Genomic DNA, 23255 nt, shown 5'->3' with positions numbered 1-23255 from the left:
GGAGGTTATGTGTGAACAGGAGCCTATATTCCTATCCATTGGTCAGGGCAATTCTGAGCACAAATGCAGGCTGCGTGCAGAGTAGCTTGAGAGCAGTCTTGAGGAGAAGGATTTGGGAGTGTCAGTTGATGAAAAACTCAACATGAGCAGGCAGTGTGTGCTTGCAGCCCAGAAGGCAAACTGTATCTGGGATGCACCCAAAGAAGTGTGACCAGCAGGAAGAGATAGGTGATTCTCCTCTCTGCTCTCTTGAGACCTCCCCTGGAGTACTGCTTCCAGTTCCGGTGACTCCAGCACAAGAGAGACATGGAACTGTGGAGCAGGTCGAGAGGAGGGCCACAAAGATGATCAGAAGGCTGGACCACCTTCTCTATGGAGACAAGGAGATCCACCCATCTGTATGGTTGACTCTGGGAGAGTCAGGACTGTTCACCCTGTAGAAAAGGTGGCTCCAGAGAGATCTTATAGTACCCTTCCAATACCTGAAATGAGCCTAAAAGAAAGCTAGGAAGGGACATTTCATAAGGGCTTCTTGTGATAAGGTGAGAGGGAATGGGTTTAGGCTTCAGGAGGGTGGGTTTAGACTAGGTATTAGGAAGAAATTCTTTACAGTGAGGGTGGTGAGACACTAGGACAGGTTACCCAGGGAGATTGTGGATGCCCCCTCCCTGGAGGTGTTCAAAACCATGCTGAATGAGGCCTTGAGCAACCAGCTCTAGTGAAAGGTGTCCCTGCCTGTGGCAGGGTGGTTGGAACTACGTATTCTTTAATGTCTCTTCCAACCTAAACCATTCTGTGAACCATTCTATGATCTATGAATTATTTGTTGAAAACAGTGCTATGGCAGACATCAGTATTTAACAGCAGCTTGTTTCTATACAGGCTCAAATAGAATTAGCATAACAGAAAGGAGGACTAAAATAGCCTAGCATATACTTAGTTTCTAAGTATAAACCATGCAAAGTGAAGCAGAAATTGGAAAAAATTAGTCTACTTAAGTCTTCTGTCTTAGGTGACCTCTATCTATCCTCTTTTGAGTGAAGGAGAACTCTTACCAGTTGTCACTGCTTCCTTTGCTCTGTATTTTGGAGAGGAGGGTGTCTCCATTCCCAGGCTATCAAGATGTGGGAAGTGATCTGCCTACTGATATCATCAAGCTGTTTGTTAGTCCAGGCACAAGTACACTTTGCTGCTCTCCCTCAGTTTCTTATCTGTCAGGATAGTACTAGGAAAATTGTATTAATTACTGTTGCCAGATTGAACAGATTATAATTATTTTGTGGAAAAATACTTAATTAAAAAAATTGGAGAGTTTTGTTGTTTTTTTTATTATTTCCTGTTGCAGCAGAAGGCTGCTAGCTTTATTTTTAAATCTCTTGATTAATCTCTTCTCAGTGTGTAAGAAGATTCAGCAAGAACATGTTTTTTCCCACACCTCTGCTTAGCCCACCTTCCCAACCTTAGGCCCAATTGCATTTAGAGAGCACAACTCTGTAGGTGATTGACAGTCTCTCTTCTCTCTAGGGCCTGAACACGGGAGTTGTGTCTGCTTTCACCTTCTACTAGTAAACAGCTGTTGTAGTACTGGATGCCTGTGTGCTTTGCATTTCTTTACTGATCTTGCCTTAATTTTCCCAAGACAGCATATATTACCTGTGCCTGGGTCTGGTAGGGAGGCTCTGCTTAAAAAGATTGGATCAATGGGCTGAGGTCAATGGTCTTCAGCAAGGCTAAGTGTTGGGTCCTGCACAACAACTTCATGCGATGCTACAGGCTTGGGGAAGTGTGGCTGCAAAGTTGTTTGGTAGAAAAAAATCTGGGGGTTTCTAATTGACAAGTGGCTGAATATGAGCCAGCAGTGTGCCTTGGTGGTAAAGAAAGCCAGTGGCATCCTGGCTTGTATCAGAAATAATCAGACCAGAAGGAGTAGTAAAGTTACTGTCAACCTGTACTTGGCACTGGTGAGGCCTCACTTTGAATTCTTGTTCAGTTTTGGGTACTTCAGTACAAGAAAGACATTGAAGTGCTGGAGCGTGTGCAAAGAACAGCAACTAAGCTGGTGAAGGGCCTAGAGATAAATCATATGAAGAGCAGCTGAGGGAACAGGGACTGTTTAGCTTGAGGAAGAGAAGGCTGAGAGGAGACCTTATCATCTTCTACAACTACCTGAAAGGACACTGTTGAGAGGTAGGTGCTGGTCTCTTCTCACAGGTAATTAGTAATAGAACACTAGGGAATAGCCTCAAGCTGCACCAGGGTAGGTTTAAGCTAGACATCAGGGGAAAAAAATACCACTGAAAGAGTAGTCAAGCATTTTAATAGGCTGCCCGGGAAGGTGGTTGAGTCACCATCCCTTGATGAGTTTAAATGTTGCTTAGATCTGTGCTGGGCAATGTGGTTTAGCGGTGAACTCGGTACAGTAGGGTTAATGGTTGTACCTGATAATATCAAGGGTCTTTTCCAGCCTGAATGATTCTATGGAATGGTAGCCATCAACAGTTTTATGTAAAATACATACAGGTCTTAAAATGTTACCTGGAAAAGCCAAATTGCAAGTAAATTGTGTGCAGAGGCTGGAAAAAAAGAAAGGCAGAACTGTTTGGGTAGGTATGCAGATAGTTGTGTAGTTGTGTTCCCTTACTGAAGGTTTTTCTACATCTTGTTACTGTTTATTCTGTTTCTGACAATGTAAACAGCAAAGACGTACCAGGTGCTAAAAGTGGTATTCACGTCACTGCATACTCCTAGGTAACAGTATGGACTTATTTTCTCTCTGCACTGTGAGAAAAAAAGAATGAGTTACAGCCTCATCCTCACAGAGATCTGCACTCACAAGTCTAAGTTATAAGACTTGTCCTGTGTTCACAGTAAGACACCATCCATTCTCAGCTGTTTCATCAAAATACAATAAAAACAAATCACAGGACCGCAGGATGTTAGGGGTTGACCTCTGGATATCCTTGGGTCCAACCTCCCTGCCAGAGCAGGACCATATAATCTAGCACAGAAATCTAGGGGGAAATTACATGAGGAATAGACTCCAGGGTCTGTAGTATTATTTATTTCACTAATACCTACAGGCTGATCTTTTCAAAATGCTTCTCTGTTTTCTAGCTGCCAAAATCCACAGCTGAACTATTATCTTTACTATAGAGATAAAAGTAAGCCCAGTGACCTACCACAGACTGCATCCCAGGCTGGTGGTCCAGTATGGTTCAGAATAATGTAGTTTCATTATTCTTCTACCTGATAACAGATGGCTGAAGATTACTCTCTCCTGCTTTGTCACATTAACGTCCAAGCACTTCCTGTGAGCCAACAGATTAGTGTATCAAATGGTAGCTCTGGACATAATGAATGTGAGGGTAGGGATGGGAGCTGATGGGAGGTTTTTCCAGAGGTTATTTGTTCAGGCTCCAAGAGACGTTCCTAAATTGGCAACATTAGTGATGGCTCTGTGGTCATTGCCAGAAGCTGATACTGATGGAAAGCAAAACACTTTGCTATTAAGATGCATTTGATTAATACGTTACCAAGTTACTTGGAAAAGCAGAAAGGCTGCTTTTGCCATCCTATAAAAATATCACAGACTAAAAGCCAATATTAGCTACAGGGCTGCAATTAATATCTCACAAATGTTCATATGATTGTCCCTGATACAGCTGCAGAAGAATGGAAGTGGCAAACAGAAATGGAGTGAGATTTATTTTCTCTTAGTTTTACTTCTTGGCTTACTAAGTTTACTGTGATTGGTGGAAGCATAATTTATACAATGACCAGAATATATATTAGCTTATATCACACTTCAATTTTCAATTTGAGAGAGAAATATAGCATTTATTATGGGTGGTGTGATTAAGTATAATTTAAACCCAAGAGCTGCTAATTGCAGATGAAAATTTGAGTCCGTGTCTACTTAAATTTTTGATAAATCTCCATCGATGGATAAATTGTATTAGAGAATTTCAACTGTCAGCACAACTTAAATTTCAATGACTCTTTGGGAATTATCCTCAGGAGCTAACAGATCTTGCCTTTATTGTGACAAAGTGCTTGAGGAGCATGTGTAAAGATCTATCATGAGAAGAACCATAAGAATTTTATTTCTTTGACAGCAGACTCAGTTGTATCCAATTCAGTCAGGCAGCACAGTTACTGATATTTAGAATAAATTAATTCATAATCTCTGAATAGTGATAAAACCCCACAAATTAAAAGTATACTGAATTTGGCAGAAGTATTGAGTTGGAGGAAAGATCAGTTTTATTTCTAACAGTTAATTCTCATCACTGTCTATCACTACCTAAAGGGAGATTGTAGCCAGGTGGGGGTTGGTCTCTTCTTCAAGGCAACCAGCAACAGAACAAGGGGACACAGTCTCAAATTGTGCCAGGGGAGGTCTAGGGTGGATGTTAGGAGGAAGTTGTTGCCAGAGAGAGTGATTGGCATTGGAATGGGCTGCCCAGGGAGGTGGTGGAGTCACTGTCCCTGGAGGTGTTCAAGAAAAGACTGGATGAGGCATTTAGATGCCTGGCTAGGGCTGGGTGCTAGGTTGGACTGGATGATCTTGGAGGTCTCTTCCAACCTGGTTGATTCTGTGGCTCTATGATTCCATGCTGTATGACTTAAGTGATTTTTTATTATGCGAAGTATCCGAGCATAATAAAGTCTTGAAACAGTCCCATGTTTGGGTAAGAGCTGAATAGAATTAGATTTTTCTAGTCAGAATAATGCTCCAAAATGTAGTTGCATACAATTTGAATAACTTCATTTCTTTTCCTTTCTGAAACTGTAGCCCTGCAGCAGATCCTTGAAGTGTAAACTCATAAACATAGCAGTATTAAAATAATCATGGATCTGGAGGAAATAGCACAAAAACATCCAGTACAGCTTTATCAAAAATAGGAATTCATTTGATCTTTCTGTAGTCTATTGAATATTAAAACGTTTCATATTTGAATCAGAGGAAAAGGAAGCCTTGAGCAAAGTTTTGATCGTAGTCAATGACATTTCTGCTGTGACACTTGAATGTTAGGAATAAGGATGAAAGTTTCTACACAGTTTCAGAAAACTTTCTACTACCTTACACTTTGTATTTATAGCTATTAGCTGGAAAATACCTGGTCTGTGCTGGAAGGCTTGGGATGGATCAGTTTTTAAAAATGAAGGCATTTAAAATTCCAGCTAAATACTTTGATAAAAGTAAATTTCATTCTGGAATTCCTCGGCATTTTGCCATGAAATTCATATTTTAGGGCTCTCTGTTATAGTCTGTATCCCTGTTCCAGGTGGTAGCTGTGAAGGTAAGTATTTTGTGCATCTGCCAAGTTGTAGAACTTCCTTTACTGAGATTGGGTTTCACATTAGAGGTGTTTCTACAGCTGTTTCTGGCTGGCTAATGGGCAAATTCTTGGGGAACTTCTGGATTATTTATATCCAGTCCCGCAACTTCTGTCAGGAGTTTCTGCAGACTGTTGCATTATGCTGTCATATTCACATCACTAAATATTTTTGAAGGATGTAGTAAAAAGAAAAAAAAAAAACCACAAAGAACCCAAACCCACAAAAACTAAATTAAATAGCTTGGGTTATTCAGAAAAATCTGTGGTGATCAAAGGGGTTTTTTTTGGGTTTTTGGACATCAGTTTTCAGAGTCTTAAGCACAGAGAATGGTAAGAGCATGAGTCACCGAAAGAACGTCTTGAAATAGCAATGGTGGAAAAACCCATTTTCAAACCAGCTGTATAAATTAACTGTTGTGTAGGAATACACTCTGAGGAAGGCAGCACATTGACATTGTAGCTGGGCAAATGTCAGCAATGTACGTTACTGTGTCTCTACTGGCTTTCCTCCTGGAGTCAAAGTCACAAATCAGATCGTGTACCATTTATGTATTTATTCCTGTTAAGCCTGAACCAGGACTTGAGGGTTTTCCCCTGTGAAAATCATCTGTGAATATGAAGTGCCTAGCAAAAAAATTACACTGCTGCTTCACTTCCTTCCATTGCCATCTGTGTGTGGGTGTCTTTAGGGGGCAGTATGGCAAGAATTAGAAGAATCATTTCAGAAGGAAAATACCACATTTCTTAGCTATGTTCAAGTGGAACTATTTCAAAACCAAACCCAAAACCAACCCCCAAGCAAACAAACAAACACCCCCCCCTAAACAAACAAACAAAAAAAGCCCACAACCAAACAACCAAACAAAAAAACCACCCACAAACCCCACCCACTAAAAAAAAACCCCAACATAATTACTTGAAGTTAAGATAACAATTATGGTGAATTCAGATGGATGGAGGGACTGGGGAGAAGAAGGTTGGGGCTGATGAGCCCCAGCAATGCTGTTTCAGCAGCTACCTTCTCCCAGGCAATGTCTGGCCTTGATTTCATTAGTGAAAGCCAGAAGATGCTCCATGGGATATTGATCCTTGTTTGGTGGTGCAGCAGGAAGGTGTTGGTAGAAGTAGTGTTTTCTCTCTTCACTTCAAAAATGTCTTTTTGTGCCAGGAAGACTGGGGGTTTTGAAGTAGAACTTTTGCAGGGACAAGACCAGAGAAGGGGCATAGGTCCCCCAAAACGCATCCTGGGCTATGCAGCAGCATCTCACTGCTTCCCAGGCTGTTTGCCCTCCACAGCAGACATTCCCCCTGCACCTCCCAAATCCAGATGCTCAGTGGGTGGGAAATGGCTGCAGTTACACCCACACAGTGAAGATTTTCACAAAGCCTTTTTGTTGAACTTAGAATCATAGAATCATAGAATCAGTCCGGGTTGGAAGGGACCACAAGAATCATCTAGTTCCAACCCCCCTGCCATGGGCAGGGACACCCTACCCTAGATCAGGCTGGCCAGAGCCTCATCCAGCCTGGCCTTAAACTCCCCCAGGGACAGGGCCTCAACCACCTCCCTGGGCAACCCAGTCCAGGCTCTCACCACTCTCATGATGAACAACTTCCTCCTCAAATCCAGCCTGAAGCTACCCATCTCCAGCCTTGCTCCATTCCCCCCAGTCCTGTCACTCCCTCATATCCTAAAAAGTCCCTCCCCAGCTTTTTTGTAGGCTCCCTTCAGATACTGAAAGGCCACAAGAAGGTCACCTGGGAGCCTCCTCTTCTCCAGACTGAACAGCCCCAACTCTTTCAATCTGTCCTCACAGCAGAGCTGCTCCAGCCCTCTGATCATCCCAGTGGCCCTTCTGTGGACACACTCCAGCATCTCCACTTCCTTCTTGTAATGGAGGCTCCAGAACTGGATGCAGTACTCCATGTTGCTGTTATATATTTTTTTTTAATTTAAGAAAGTAAATCTGTTTATTGTTTACAGTGGTTACTCATATCTACAAAACCTGCATGAAATAACATTGCCTGGTCCCCTCTGGTCTGTCCTGACACTGTTTCTTTCTGGCAGTCCTTTAGCTCTGACATCTCACCTGTCCACGTTCCTCTGGAATCTGTAGCATATGGTCTCTCTGTAGTCCTAGTATCAGCATATGGTTTTTACTCCTCCAGAGGAAGAAAAACACTCAAGTGACCTAGAAAATGCTTCATTTCTGAATTTCAGCCACTCTTGAATTACTGAAAATAAAAAAGCTCAGTTTCAGTAATACAAATTTCAAATCTCAGCACACGAGTACAAAGACTGAACGAAAAAAGCTCTGTGCTTTGGTAATGCTTTCCACTAAGGAAACCTTCTTTGTAAGGCTAACAATAAAGTGTTCTTCTATTAATCTGAAACTTTCTTGCTCATTAAGAAAGCAGAGCTAGGAGAGGATCAGTGAAATTTTGTGGTGTTTCCTTAGCAGCAAACTCAAAAAAAAAAAAAAAAGAAGTGTTTTTTAATCTACCTGTTTTGTGTAGCAATCTGTCAGCAAGATACAGTGAAACATCTATGGTAAACAGCAAATTTGTTCCTCAAAAATGTGTTGTGAGTTTCCCTGAAGTAATCTAGAATGAATTTTCAGCATGAGAGTTTAAGATAGTTAGGAAACAATTATATTGTTGCTGCCCTTTTAGATATTGTTTCAGGAACCAGAGGACAAATTTGAGATAGAAGTCAGATCTGTTTCTTTCTTGGCTTTTTTTCTGGGGGGAGGAGGAGAGGCTGCTTTCACATTTGTACACTGCTGTGTGCTGCACCAGGATGCAGCCTAAAGACTAAAGTGGAGATGCTCAGATTCAAATACCTGAAACTACTTGCGTCTGAGCAGAAACTTGGACTAAGTTAGTCCTATAATCAGCGGGCAGGAGAGGCTGATCTCTTCTACATGGAGTTTCTTATTCTGAGCATAAAGAAGTTACATCATTGTTAAGAGAGAACAAAAAAAATTGTGTCAGGTGGCTAGGTGCTCACCTGCAAGAGTTCTCAATGGTAATGAAGGAGAACATGACATTATTTCTTTCTTAATAGTACCCAATCGTGTTGCGTGTGTTTAAAAGATGTATCGATTGAATGGAGGAGGATCATAATGATCAGAAAAACTGAAACTCATCTTCTAGTTTTCGTTTGCAATTTGGGTTTTTTTTTGTTTGTCTTACTATTTGGAGATGAATATTTACTATAAATGAAATTTGTTTGTGGTGACCTCACAGTGTTCAAATTCTACTTATGTTTCCCTTCCCTTTCCAAACATTTTTTGCATAGAGGAAGTTGTAAGGTTTTGTTGTCAGGGTAATATACGAAGTAGTCTTTACCTGTGTCACTTGACTGCTGGCAGTTTATAGTAGTCAAATGTCAGGGTCCAGAGAACAGAGATTAACAATATCTCTGTCCAGGGGAGCAAGATCTGTTCTCAGGGATTTCCGTGTTGTGAACTTAAGAGGTCTGTGTTGCTGCATCTTTTCGCTTCCTCTTAAATCCACTCTAATTTCTTTCCACTAATCTCAGCTAACAGAAAGCAATGTAAGCTTTGCTGTTTGTTTTGTTTGTCTGTCTGGGAAAGTAGAGGGAGAAAGAGAGGGCTGGCTTTGAGCGCCTTCTGGGCAGTATCTTTGTCCAGGAGGAAGTTTGGATTTCTGTATTATTTCTAATTTAAATATAATTGTAAATACTTGTAAATATATTAGAATCATAGAATCAACCAGGTTGGAAGAGACCTCCAAGATCTTCCAGTCCAACCTAGCACCCAGTCCTAGCCAGTCACCTAGACCATGGCACTAAGTGCCTCATCCAGTCTTTTATTGAACACCTCCAGGGATGGCAACTCCACCACCTCCCTGGGCAGCCCATTCCAACGGCAACTCACTCTCTCTGGGAAAAACTTCCTCCTAATATCCAGCCTGTACTTTCCTCAGCACAGCTTGAGACTGTGTCCCCTTGTTCTATTGCTGGTTGCCTGGGAGAAGAGACCAACCCCCAGCTGGCTACAACCTCCCTTCAGGTAGTTGTAGACAGCAATGAGTATATATGCTTGTCAGTTTTGCTTTGCTCTTACTTCCAAGCTGTCTGAGCTAGTCTGGTAAATTTCAATAGTTCCTAACCCATGCCAGATACCTTTTTACTGTCAGATCAAGGCTTACATTTCATCTCTGCACAGCAAAAAAACAGATCTATAGTTCCCTCTAAATTTTCTATAGCTCAGAATTGACACCTTTTTGAAATGCACTCTGTAAATACTTCTTTAAAAATGTGGGTGTGTTCTTGAGAGTTAAACTTAGCATTGCTCTGGCCTTTATGACTTTGACTTTGAAATTAGTTCAGAGAAGAAACTTTCCTTAAAAATATTGTCTTAAGATGCTCTGATGCATTCAGCAACTGCTATTTCTGGACCCTTTCATGTAAAATTAATCACTTGTGGATTTTTCAGCAAGTACATCTTACAAAGAAGGCACTTGAGTATTTTTTGTTTGTAGATGAATATAGACTTATTTTTATCTTGTTCTTTAAAGTTGAAAGCCACTCATATTTTTGGACTTGAATAAGAAGTTTATTACCTTTGAATAGGTGCTGGCATTTCTCAGGCTTTGAGTCTAAACCCTCTTTTTTTCCAATCATTTCTGCTTGTGCTACCTTTCATTTATATTACAGATTATTACTATGCCTTGTCCAGTTTGCTATAGAAAATTCAGGGTTCTTCCACAATTTCAAAACTGAGTTGACAATTTAACTTCAGTCTTCTGCATCTTAGAGATCTAATAGCCAGCTTAACTTTTAGCTGCCTTCCACCAGCAACAAAATGTGTTTCTTGCAGTGAAGGACCCAAAACTGGCTACCATATTCAAGGTGTGGCCTTGCCAGCGCTGAGTACAGGGGCACAATCAGTTCCCTGCTCCTGCTGGCCACGCTATTTCTGCTAAAGAGCAGGATGCTGTTGGTTTCCTTGCCCATGTAAGCACACTCTTGGCTCGTGGTCAGCTGGCAGTCAAACAGTAGTCTCAGGCTAGTTTCTGATGGGCAGCTTTTCAACCGCTCTGCCCCAAATATTGCATGAGATTGTTGGGACCCAAGTGCAGGACCCAGCAACTTGGCCTTGTTTAACTTCACAGAATTGACCTCATCCCATTGGCCTAGCCTATCCAGATTTGGGCAATTTTTTGACAATTAATGAACTCTATAATTTTTTTTTATCCCAATTCCTGGACTAGAATTACTGTAGTTGTGAATTGTGGTGTTTGAAAAATTGCTTGAATGTATTGGTCACCAGATTTGTAAAGGAAGCATTTAAAGGATACACACACACATATATATATACTGTTTTCCTGCAAAGTATTCCCCTGTTTTGCTGCCTTGTTCTTTTCCTGAGATAAGAAATGATAGTAATGGTTTTTCTTTTAGAAACACATTTGCATAAGTAATAAGCCTTAGAAAACATCATAGGAATAAGTGAATTAATTTTGTTGATTAGACATTAAAAGTTGCATCTAGAAATAAGGACAACAAACCAAACAGGAGGTCATACAAGATAATATAGTATTCTTTTTAGGGCTAGAGCTGGCCACTAGATATCCCAAAGGAGAATGAACTGATTAATATCTCCCTTGTTACATGACAAATTCTTTGCAACTTTGTTTTACTTGAATAGTCTTCATGCTAGGAGAGTGCTCCTGTTAACGTTTTTTACACCTGAGCTTTTGTCATTGAAGTCATGCAATGGAAATCATGAGTGTTCAAAGTGGTAGCTGGCTTAAACTGCTCTTCAGACTTTCAGGTACCTGAGGAATGGGTTTAGTGTGAAATGTGAATAGAGCATTAATGATCTTTCTCAAGCAGATGATGCAATTGTCAAAAAATCCCATTTCCCATTATTGTTTATAAGAAGACAGAATATAGTGTATCATATGGAGGTGAAATTTCTGATGTGTGGACCATGTGTGCAAATGTGATGCCAGGAGTTGAGGACTGAGGAATATGATATGATATGATATGATCTGTTGCTGTGGGGGGGGAAAAAAGAGGCAAAAGGAAAAGAAATATTTGAAGGTGAGATAAAAAGTATAAAACCTTTCTCCCCTCATAGTACCAAAATATTCAGTAATCAGTAATGTGATGTTGTTTGTAATGTGATGTTGTTTTCCTGATTACTTTTTGTCTTTGGCCTTTGAGGATTCAGGAAGATATTTAGGGCTGATTACCTGCTCCTATCTGCTCGAGCCAGCTGACATAAAAAAGTATCTAGGCATGGGACTGTGTCATTAAAGTCTGTGAAGTTTCATCATATTCTAAGCTAAAATTCTTCCTGTTGTTTTTTTATAGGTTCAGACATTGTTCAATGGTTAACGAAGAACTTATCTATAGAAGATCCAGGTAATTCCTCTTTTTTCTTTTTTTCATGCTTGAAAAGGGCAGCAGAGATAGGTGAAAACCACAGGCTCCAGCCTTACATTTGTTTATATTTGTTACACCATTCTCTAAGGTCATTCCAACCTTCCACTTTATCTCAACTCAGTACTTCTGAGCTCATGTACTCTCACCTGTTCATGCCTTATGTTCCAGTGTATAATACTCAGACAATTCTACAGAATCACTACATTTAATATTACTATACCAAACAGTAGTCACTCTTTAAGCAGCTCAAAACTGATGGGATTCCCCCTGAACTTTCTGTTCTGCAGAGTGAAAATACGTAACTCATTCAGTCAACTTGTTATTGAGTAAAACAAAAAACTAGTAAGAAGGAAATGGCACTACCAAAATTACATAATTGCATCTTGTAGTGCAACGTTTTTCTTTGGTTTTGCATAGGGAATAAACTGCAATACCATTTAAGTGGGAATGAAGAAGACTGCTTTATGGATAGTGGGAGAACAAAAGGCAGGAGGAGGTCTGACCGCAACTTTTACTTTCACTGTGTTAATAAACATAAAGCTATTATCTGGAAAGCACAATCCCAAGTATAAATAACAAGTTACAAGTATAAATGGCTACTCAAAAAGACCTGCATATTTTTCTTAAATGGAAAATTGTCTTCTGTAGAGTATTTGAAAGATTTTGGCTTCCTGAAGTAAATCTCCATCGAGACAATGAACTGGAGATGATGGATAGATTCTACTAAATTACACCAGATTAGGAGTTGTTGCAGTGGCTCAGAATAGAGATTCTGCCCAGAATAGCTGTGCATGACATGCAGTTGCTGTTATAGAATCATAGAATCATAGAATCAACCAGGTTGGAAGAGACCTCAAAGATCATCCAGTCCAACCTATCACCCAGCCCTAGCCAGTCAACTAGACCATGGCACTGAGTGCCTCATCCAGTCTTTTCTTGAAGACCCCCAGGGACGGTGCCTCCACCACCTCCCTGGGCAGCCCATTCCAATGGGAAATCACTCTCTCTGTGAAAAACTTCTTCCTAACATCCAGCCTATACCTACCCTGGCACAACTTGAGACTGTGTCCCCTTGTTCTATTGCTGGTTACCTGGGAGAAGAGGCCAACCCCCACCTGGCTACAATGTCCCTTCAGGTAGTTGTAGACAGTAATAAGATCACCCCTGAGCCTCCTCTTCTCCAGGCTAAACAGGCCCAGTTCTCTCAACCTCTCCTCATAGGATTTGTGTTCCAGGCCCCTCACCAGCTTGTTTGCTTTCCAATGCATTGCAGCCTACAACTCATCTATAAAATTGTAAGGAACAGAAATGATCAGTTATTTTTAATGTAGAAGTTTAATTCAGTCATAAAAAATAAGCCTGATCTCAACCCCCAAGAAGCAATTAACTGAGTTGACAGAATTGCAAGGGCTTGTGGTTTGGCACTTAGATGTGCTTGTTGAATTGACCATTACGGAGTAAATGCTGAGTCTTCTCTGATGGTGCCAATTACCTCTAATGTGGAAAATCTACTGTTTTTCTACATTGTTTTTCTTTTGTGAAGTGATAATTAGTGCCATGAAATTTAGCAGACTGACCACAGTACAGACTGAAGCCCTTTTAATCCTTAGGAGTAAAAATGAGCTGATTTAAAGTGGTCAGCTGAAATTCCAAGAAATTAATCCTGTGCTTGGTTCTTGCACTGATTTCTTTGATGCCCTTTGGGCAGACACTTGATTTCTCTACTCTCTAGCACTGCAGCATCCTAATGGCAAATCATACTGTTGTCTGTGAGGAGAAAAATAATGCCAATTGTCAAGCATTTTCATAGCTAAATATGTGTTAGTCACAACATGAAGAATTTTTACCTAGATGACTCAGAAAGGGCCTGTTAAAGTTGATAATAGCCATCATACCCTTATTCCTTTGTGGTACCTTTGTTTCTGAGTGTTGCTTGTTTCACGGACTCACAGAAACATTCAGGTTAGAAAAGACCCTCGAGATCATCAAGTCCAACTGACTAACCTTCTCTACAAAGTTCACCCCTAAACTGTATCCTCAAGCACTACATATAAATGACCTTTAAACACATCCAGGGATGGTGACTCAACTAACATTAAAGAGCCCAACCTTCTTCAGTCACTCTTCATAAGATTCATTATCCAGGCCTTTCACCAGATTCATTGCTCTCCTCTGTATTTGCTCCAGCACCTTGCTGTTTCTCTTGTATTGAGGTGCCCAAAACTGAATCCAGTATTTGAGGCGTGGCCTCACCAGAGAAGAGTACAAGGGGACAATCACCTCCCTGCTGCTGCTGGACACAGAATTTCTAGTACAAGCCAGGGTCAAATTGGCTTTCTTGGCCATGTGGACATACTGATGGTTCATATTCAGCCTCTAGTCAGTTAGATTTTAATTTACTCAGATCTGCAAAGCCAATGGAATTTGGCTGAAGGCACTCTATTATTAGTTGGTTACTTTAGCAAAGCCACAGTAGGTCAGCCAGCTCCAGAATGCACAGCCTTTGCATTCAGATTGCCTTGGTCCAGCACTCTTTGGCAGTCTGTTTGCTACAGTTCTTGGACATGATTCTATGATTCTGTGATTCTATGATCAAGGATTACACTAAAGGCAAATACAGATGACCAAATCAAATTTTCTTAATGTGATGGTTTGGCAGTTACCCTCCTCCCCAAATGAATTCACCCAAACTAGGCTGGAAGTTAAGGAATGAAGCTTTTTAGTCACAGCTTAGCACAATACACAAGCAGATATTTCCAATGTATCACAAATATTTACAGGTATATGCAGAAATATACCAGTTAAAAGTAATACTGAAATACAATACCCCTCTCAAAAACCAGAGTACCCAGGAGGGGCTTCCAACCACCTTTCCACCTTCTTTCCACTCCCCTCTCTTATCCCAGAATCTGCCTTACATGCAAGGTGAGTTGGAAGGATCAGCAAGGGGATTTAGAAGTAGAATGATTAGTTGGATTATGCAGATCCAAGCAGAAGCAGTTAATACGGCAGAAGACAGGGAAGAGAGACACAGACATAAATAAGGCACACTTAATTATAAGACAAGATTGTACCTTGAAATAGATATCTTCTTGTGAGTTTTCAGCTTCAGTTCTTAATAGTCTTCTCTCTTAACTGATGTAGCTAATTTGTAATAAGTTGCCCACTAGCAGCCACGTAAACTGGCCACTGAGCCAGTGAAATAAAAAGTGAGAACTCAGTAGCACAGCAACTGTTTGTATTTCTTTCCTCTTTTCTTCAGCTTTGTAGTAAAATCTCCCTTCAGCAGCTGCTGTATTAATACACAGTACTTGGTCTAAAGAGTTAGAGGAAAAAGACTACATTTTTATTTGAGTTTACAAACATGTACTTGAAAAATTAGTCAGCTCTACGTTATTTCTGCCTCCATGAATATGCAGTAAGGTAGCAGCAAAGAGCAGGAACCAGACAAGATGTTCTAAGTGATTGCATTTGAGAGAGAGAGGGCCAGACAGCTGCGAGCAAAGGGGAGGTTCTTCCAGCGTTTGTTAAGGGAGAAGAGAGTCTCTTATGAGAAGCAAAAAAGAAGGGAATGGAAAGGTCATGCTTATGTTTGCAGTCTTTGCATTAATCAAAAGTTGTGGAAATACAGAAAGAGCAGAATGGAGCTTAACTTTAAAAAAAGGCTGATAGAAGTAACTTACACTGCCTGCATACATACTGTAACCCCCATGCTAGGAACCCAGGAACGCCCAAGGCACTCACTTCTTTCATATGTCTATCAGAAGCTTAGTTACATTTTGTTCATAGAGGCAAACCTCCTCAAGTGTAAATAAATGTCAAACTTTCTTCTACAGGGTGAATTGGATCTGAGCTTTCTGTGTCCTGTAACATTTAAATGGAATGATGACTAATTTCAAGCAAACAGAAAGAAAGTAAAACTCAGATCCTGCTTGGGAATAGAAAATATGAAAGTTTACAGGCACCTCTTTAGTAGCAACAGTCCTAATGTTGTGATATTCACAATAATGTATGGGTCACTTTTCCTTTAGTTGTATGTAGCATGGGTGACACTTACTTACAATGTAATGTAACTGCCACCTGGCAATGGGTGAGCTTCTCTCTGCTGCTGTGTTTTCAGAGCTGCAATGCTGGATTTTCACATGCAGAGGTTACTTTATTTGCCTAAACCTTCAGATGGATTATAGAAGTAGTGACCAGTGGTGTACTGCATGTAATTCAGCTGTAACAAGATAAATCTGATTTAATGGATTTTTTTTTAATCTCTTCTGCTTCTAATTAGACTTTGAGCAACCTGATCTAGTGGAAAGTGACCCATGACAGAAGGGCTGGAACAATCCAAACCATTCTATCGTTCTCTGATTCTGCTATAACTTGCATTTTTCTATACAAAATAGAACTCTATTGGTGTTTGCTTCCTTTTAGTTAAAAACAAAACTTCAACTGAGGTTTTAAATTTCATTTTTCTTAATACAAGCCTTAATTCTATGGTGATTTCTTCAAAATTAGCTTTTTTTAAAAATAGGAAATATTTATTAAAATTAAAAGTCTCCAAATCCTACTGAGAATTATTTTCAGAGGCAAGTGGAATACCTTCACAAAATAATTACTCCTTCCTCCCTTAGAGGTGAAATTCCAACCCCACAGAAGGCTGGAGGTTTTCTCATTAGCTCAAAAAGCTTTTTCTCATTAACTCAAAAAGCTTTTTAAAAATAGCACTGGGTGTAAGATGGCCTTTAAGCTATATCTTAGACTAAAATCCAAAAACTAGTTTATAGAAAGTACCTGATACCCAGTTAGATTAAAAAAAACTGAAACAATCACTGTCAACATTGCCTTTAGAGTCTGTAGGCACTGTGGGCTTTATTTCACTGAGGTCTCTCAGAGCCTTACTGACTGGAGAGTATGAAAGAAATAATGAACAGGAAAATAAGTCAGAAGAAGGCTACTCAGATATAGAGTTAATGACAAAACTATTACCAGATACAGATAATGGAAGCTGAAAAATCAGTAAGCATTAATTTTGAGTAATTTAATTTGAAAGAAGCCCAGATAGTCTGATACACCAGTTGAGAGAATGCATTTCATCCTTCCTGTCAGAGGACAAATTAGGCTACAAGAAATCTAAATTACACAACTGAAATCTTTACCCATGAATTTGCCTCAAAGTACACAGTTTCATCATAAAACAATATATAGGATGAGCTATTAAAAACTGATGCTGGCTTATCCCTAGCAAAGTTTGGAAAGCTTTCTAATATTTTTTTAGAATCAAATCCAAAATTGGACATCTTTTTCCTTTAGTTTTTATTGAAAATTCTCCAAGGAGATATTTCCAGTATATACAGTTATATACAGAAATATACAAGGTAAAAGGTAATACAGAAACACAACAGCCCTCCCAGAAACCTGAGTCCCCAGGAGGGACTCCCAACCGCCCTTCCACCTTCTCCTACCCCTCTCTACCTTACTCCAGACATTGCCTTGTGCCCAAGGAAGATTAGAGGGTCGGCCAGGGGGTTAGAAAGCAGGTGGATTTAGTCACAAAGACAGCAGATTAGGTTAGAGAGAGGAATGCAGCCCACAAAGCCCAGAGAGCGACTCTGTTAACTATATTTGTGTTCTTGTTCTTATACATCTCAGCAAGCCTATGAGTTAAGTAGACATCACCATTGTTTCCCTTTCACAGCCTGTGATCTAATTCTTCTCACCAAAACATTCTAGCTAGCTTCGAACTAGCACATGGGGACATGATGGCATGAATCAGAGTTTTGCAACATCTGGATAGTTTGCTCTTTCCTCCTATATTTTCATAGAATCATAGAATCAAGCAGGTTGGAAGAGACCTTCAAGATCATCCAGGCCAACCTATCCCCTAGCCCTATCCAGTCAACCAGACCATGGCACTAAGTGCCTCATCCAGGCTTTTCTTGAACACCTCCAGGGACAGTGACTTCAGCACCTCCCCAGGCAGCCCATTCCAATGCCGATCACTTTCTGGGAAGAACTTCCTCCTAACATCCAGCCTAGACTTCCCTCAGCACAACTTGAGACTGTGTCCCCTTGTTCTGTTGCTGGTTGCCTGGGAGAAGAGACCAACCCCCACCTAGCTACAACCTCCCTTCAGGTAGATGTAGACAGCAATGAGGTCCCCCTGAGCCTCCTCTTCTCCAGGCTAAACAGCCCCAGCTCTGACAACGAATTATATTTTATGTGCCAGTCAAATAAATGACTCATTAATAATGGATGAAGAACACTGTCTAAAAGTGATCCTGTTATTTATAATCGCCTGGTATTTTTGAATCTATACATCCCACATATCTGTATCTGCTCACATTAGGAATCCTATTCTATATTATTCTCTGGAAAACTATCTCCACACTCTGTTACCTTGCCTGAGCTTTGATAGTAATTTTCCCTGATGAGTGTCTCAATGACACCAATTTACTTCTAAAGGTTTTAAACTACTGAACTTTAAGAGCACAGCATTCTTCCCAATGGAACAAATACATGATTTTCAGCATTCCCTGCTCTTTGTTTTCTGGAGATAGGATGACCTTTATAAAGAAGATTGTATTCTTCTTTACTGGAATGAGTGCAGTGAAAGAGGCATTGAATTTTCTAGCTGCTGCTGCTGCTGCGTGCTCCTTGAACTGCATGGTCATAAGTGGGTGTTTCTTGATTATGACAGCAAAGCATGGCAATGATAAAAAAATCATGGTTGATGTAGTAGTAATTGATATCAAAACAGACTTAGAGACTGAAAAATGTCATGATTCATCTTAACCAGCAGTAATCAAGCAATCATGGCAAGAGCTTAGTGCTACCTATTGCTTGCCCTCTCTGAACTTCAGAAGCTCATTTGCTGACATTCCTCTGATTCAACAATATTGTTTTCTGTTGTTCCTTCAGGAACAAGTATTTTGTGCATTGAAAAAGCCTGTGCCAGCTCGCAGTCTGCTGGCCACAAATCAAAGTGGCACACCAGCTGTACCAGTTGCTCACATTCCCTGCATCTGCCAAGCTTTAGACCCCACCACAGACACATACCTGGCTGTGGCAGTGACTCTTGTTCGTATGCTTGGAGTGTGCTGTCGCAACTGCTCCTGTGCCTGTGATATCCAAACTCAGCTTACTGAGAGGGGAGTTAGCAGGTGGTTAGCTGTGCCTTGCCTTGAGTGTGACAAAGAAAGGGAGAAGCATTGATGGTGTACTGTGGCCAGGGAAGCCTGCTGTCATACAGGGCACCATGTCTGAGGAAACCATCATGCAAAGTACATTTTCTCTCTGACACACACAAATGTCATGTTCTGTAGAGAGTGGATCACATAGTTCTCCACTGAATGTTTGCAGACAAACAATTTAATCACACATCTACAGGCCTAGCCAGTGGAGGACAATAAAGGATGAAAATCTGGTGTACCAGCAGAAAATATGAAGTAAAGGCATAATAATTCTACTACTGAGTAGAAATAGTTGATGTCCAATATATTGGGTCTTCTACAGATGCTTGAAATTGTGTGAAAAAGGCTTTCATCTGAGAGAATTTTCCAAAGTATGGTAGTTTTCTTTACTTTAAAAAAAATGTCTTTAGCAGGTTTGCTCAAAAGGGTGCACATATGACTTCATATATTAGCACATTCGTACTGGAGCGGGGGATGAATAAAGTATCAGCAAATATCTTAGGAAAGGAAGTTCAAACTGTCATTAGGGAAAACAAGACACTTGTTTTTGCCCTGGAGAAATGTGGGAATCAAAGCTCAAACAAAAAAGTTTCCGCTTCAGAGGAAGTGTCAGTGGGAAAAGCAAGAAATCCATACTTCAGAGGAGTCTGGATTTAATCCCTCTGTCCTTTCAATGGAAAGAGACAAGAGATAGCAACAATTTTTTTTAAAGTGTCTTATTTCTGCAAAATTGAAAATAGAATAACTCAAGACTTAGAATAATGAAATTAGAAGAAATATTTCACAAATGCTGACTTGTGTTGATTGGTAAATTCCACCATTGGAAAGCCTGATTGCTGGTGTGATACTGGGAAACTGCCGTGTTTTGTTTTCCCTGGTAGTTAGGTGTACCCAGTGCTAGCTGCTTGGATGGATTTCTTCTACCATGTATAGCTGCCTGTTTCCAGTATGGAAAATGAACATATCAAACAAATATTTCAGAACTCAAGTTACAGCACTGATTGATGCCGGCACCTCACTCCCATTTGTCTGCCTCCTGAGACCTCAAGATACAGCTCCTCTTTTAGTTTGTTTGGTCGTTTTTTGTTTAATGCACTCCTCAAGTCATTACATTTTGAGGTCTCAGGGGTGTAGTCTGCCTTTCAAGAAACAATTTTATCAAGACAGTAAAAGACAAGCTTCAGTAGGAGGTAGCAAGGGTTAATGTGTGAATCGGCTGACATCCAGTGGGAAACAATCACATTAAAAAGATAACAGACAGTACTTAAAAAGTTTTCAAGAGGAGTCTTTATCACACACAGAGAACCACACACAGAATGTATGGGTCACTAGCAGTAAGATGCAGCTTCTCTATCAAAGATTTAACTTTACTTTTCCCCCTTGCTAACTCTTTCCTACCCACCCTTATTCTTGTGAGTCAAGAAAAGCCTTTTGCTTTGTTGTTTTGTTTCTTCACAAAACTGTAGCTCAGCTTCTGGTTTAATTTCTTGCTGTCGTGACTTCTGCTGGTCTTGTCTGGATACAATCTCTGCAGAGCTCTGTCATGCCTTTAGGTCAGTCCCAGTTTGCCCTTATCCTGTGAGCACATACAGCAAGACTAACAGTGGTCCCTGGTTTGCTAGATTGGCATTGTGAACAAAGAATCAGTGTTTCAGGCATACAGCATTGTCTCTAGAGTTGGCATTGAGTACAAGTGACACTGTGTTACAGACCAGCTCAGACTCTCAGGGTGGACATTAGCATTCCTTGAGCAGATGAAGATTCATGGCATGTCTGATAGGTTTTGCTGCTTACCTGCTGAGTGATGTGCTTCTGGCCTGCTGACAGCATCAGCAGCCGTTGTTCTAGCACACAGCACAAACAAGATCCTTGCTGTTTAGATAAGCTGTTGTGCAGATAACTTGGTTTGTGATGGAAATCTTGCAATCAAGCATTAATCTTATTTTCATTGTACTTGGATAAATAGTGCCCCTTCCTTCACTAACTTTTGGCCTCCCTGAAATGACTGTCACTGAGCACTGCTCCCTCTGCAAATCTGATTCTTCAGATGGGACCAATCAGGGAGTCTTAAGTGGGTTTTCAAGAACTTTTCTAGCTGCTTCCCACTTTTTAAATACCACAGCTGGGGGAGAGAGTGAGTCTCCAAGGCTTTGTGAGTAGAAGGTTGTATTTTGTTACTTTTACTTAATCATTCGCAGCTCATGTTCATACTGGCAATGAAAGGACACCAGGAATGAGGTGAGGATAAGTGATAATGTCTTGACATTCAACACTTAAAATGAGTGTGTGCTTGTGAAGTTCTGACTCATTAATTCTTTTTCCAGACAGCCATGTGGTTTAGTAATGCGTTCAGTACTGTGATGGATTTTAGATTAGACAAATAGCTCAGAGGAACAAACACTTTATTGTTTGATGGAAAGAGAAGTTTTTATTTGTTTCACTTTGTTGCATCATAAAGTATATGACAAAAGATTGCAAGTTTGGATTTTTCACTATCACATCATACAGCATTCATAAACAACAAAAATGCCTCAAACTATGTTCTCTGTAGCAATTTTTTCTCCAGGACTGAGTTGCATAGAAGAACATTAAAAAGCACTCTGAAATATGTCATCTTAAAGTGGAGTAGAATTGGGAAATGCCCTGTTTCCTTTTCCTTAGTCCCTCAGAGATTACTGCAAGCCACCTCAGAAGTTGTGAGATTGTAACTTAAACAGAGACCATATCAACAGAAATCCTGAGATGCATAAGGGAAGGTGGAATCCACACTCATCACTGAAAAAACATATCCTTCAACAAGTTTCCATCACAGAAACCTGTTTATTCCAAATTAAAAACAAGATACATTTATCCTTTTTAATCTCTTCCTGTGGGTGTTATCTTAAGAGACAACTTGTTCCAATATTTCCATACTCTGCAATTGAAGATGAATGAATTTAGGTGCTGGAATGTGTCCAGAGAAGGGCAACGAAGCTGGTGAAAGGCCTGGGAACACAAACCCTATGAGGAGAGGCTGAGGGAGCTGGGGTTGTTTAGCCTGGAGAAGAGAAGGCTCAGGGCAGACCTCATTGCTGTCTACATCTACCTGAAGGGAGGCTGTAGCCAGGTGGGGATTGGTCTCTTCTGCCAGGCAACCAGCAAGAGAACAAGGGGACACAGTCTCAAATTGTGCTGAGGGAAGTCTAGGCTGGATGTTATGAGGAAGTTCTTCCCAGAAAGTGATCGGCATTGGAATGGGCTGCCTGGGGAGGTGCTGAAGTCACTGTCCCTGGAGGTGTTCAAGAAAAGTCTGGATGAGGCACTTAGTGCCATGGTCTAATTGCCTGGCTAGGGCTGGGTGCTAGGTTGGACTGGATGATCTTGGAGGTCTCTTCCAACCTGCATTCTTGCTTTTGGTCTGTGTTCCTCAATTTTTCACAGGAGCACAGGATGTTAGAGGTTGGAAGGGACCCAAGGAGATCATTGAATCCAACCGCCCTGCCAGAGCAGGAGAATGTTATTTAACACAGATCACAGAGACACACATCCAGACAGGTCTTGAAAGTCTCCAGAGAAGGAGACCCCACAGCCTCTCTGGGAAGCCTGTTCCAGTGCTCTGTGACCCTCACAGTAAAGAAGTTTCCCCTTGTGTTGAGGTGGAACCTCTTTTCCTTCAACTTATACCCATTGCTCCTTGTCCAATCCCAGGGAGCAAGTGAGCAGAGCCTGTCCCCCCCTTTTGGACAGCCTTCAGATACTTACAAGCATTTATCAAATCCCCTCTAAGTCTTCTCTTCTCCAGACTAAAAAGCCCCAGGTCCCTCAGCCTCTCCTCATAAGCCATGCCATCCTGTCCCCTAATCATCCTCATAGCCCTCCACTGGACCCTCTCCAGCAGATCCCTGTCCCTCTTAATCTAGGGCGCTCAAAATTGGACACAGTATTCAAGATGAGGTCTCACCAGGGCAGAGTAGAGGGGGAGGAGAACCTCTCTTGTTCTGCTGGACACACTCCTTCTAGTAGAGGAAGAGTTTTTTCCAAATGCATATACAGAATCCTTACATTACACTTACTACGTGTGAACCTTTATATTTAAAAAAACTGTTGTTTTTTTTTTTTTTCAGGCTTCTTTCTTCTTAGGTAGTGCACTCCATAGAAGGTTTTCATATTCCCAGTTTCCACCTGCCATTCTTCCAGATGAAATGTGGTTCTCCAAGTAAAAATTCTCTAACGTGGGAATAATTGGGCGATTCAGAGGCTCTCTAAATTGAACTTACAGGCAGTTAAGCATCTATGACTAGTCTGCTGCTGGACACATTTCCTTTTCAA

The 23255-nt window shown here is 40.8% G+C and overlaps 1 protein-coding gene across 9 annotated transcripts in view; it reads left to right on the top strand.

Annotated features, from left to right (window-relative positions):
- The window catches only part of RGS7 (regulator of G protein signaling 7), a 194995-nt gene that overhangs the window by 92870 nt on the left and 78870 nt on the right, over positions 1–23255 (top strand). For all 9 annotated transcript variants that reach the window (XM_064158619.1, XM_064158621.1, XM_064158622.1 and 6 more), the window contains one exon: positions 11692–11742. In XM_064158619.1, the coding sequence (XP_064014689.1) occupies positions 11692–11742 (51 nt within the window). The remainder of the gene's footprint in view (positions 1–11691; positions 11743–23255) is intronic.

The sequence above is a fragment of the Pogoniulus pusillus genome, chromosome 18 (genome assembly GCF_015220805.1).
Source record: "Pogoniulus pusillus isolate bPogPus1 chromosome 18, bPogPus1.pri, whole genome shotgun sequence".
Taxonomy (NCBI): domain Eukaryota; kingdom Metazoa; phylum Chordata; class Aves; order Piciformes; family Lybiidae; genus Pogoniulus; species Pogoniulus pusillus.
The sequence above is the reverse complement of the archived record's forward strand: the minus strand, read 5'-3'. Positions and strand labels throughout refer to the sequence as shown.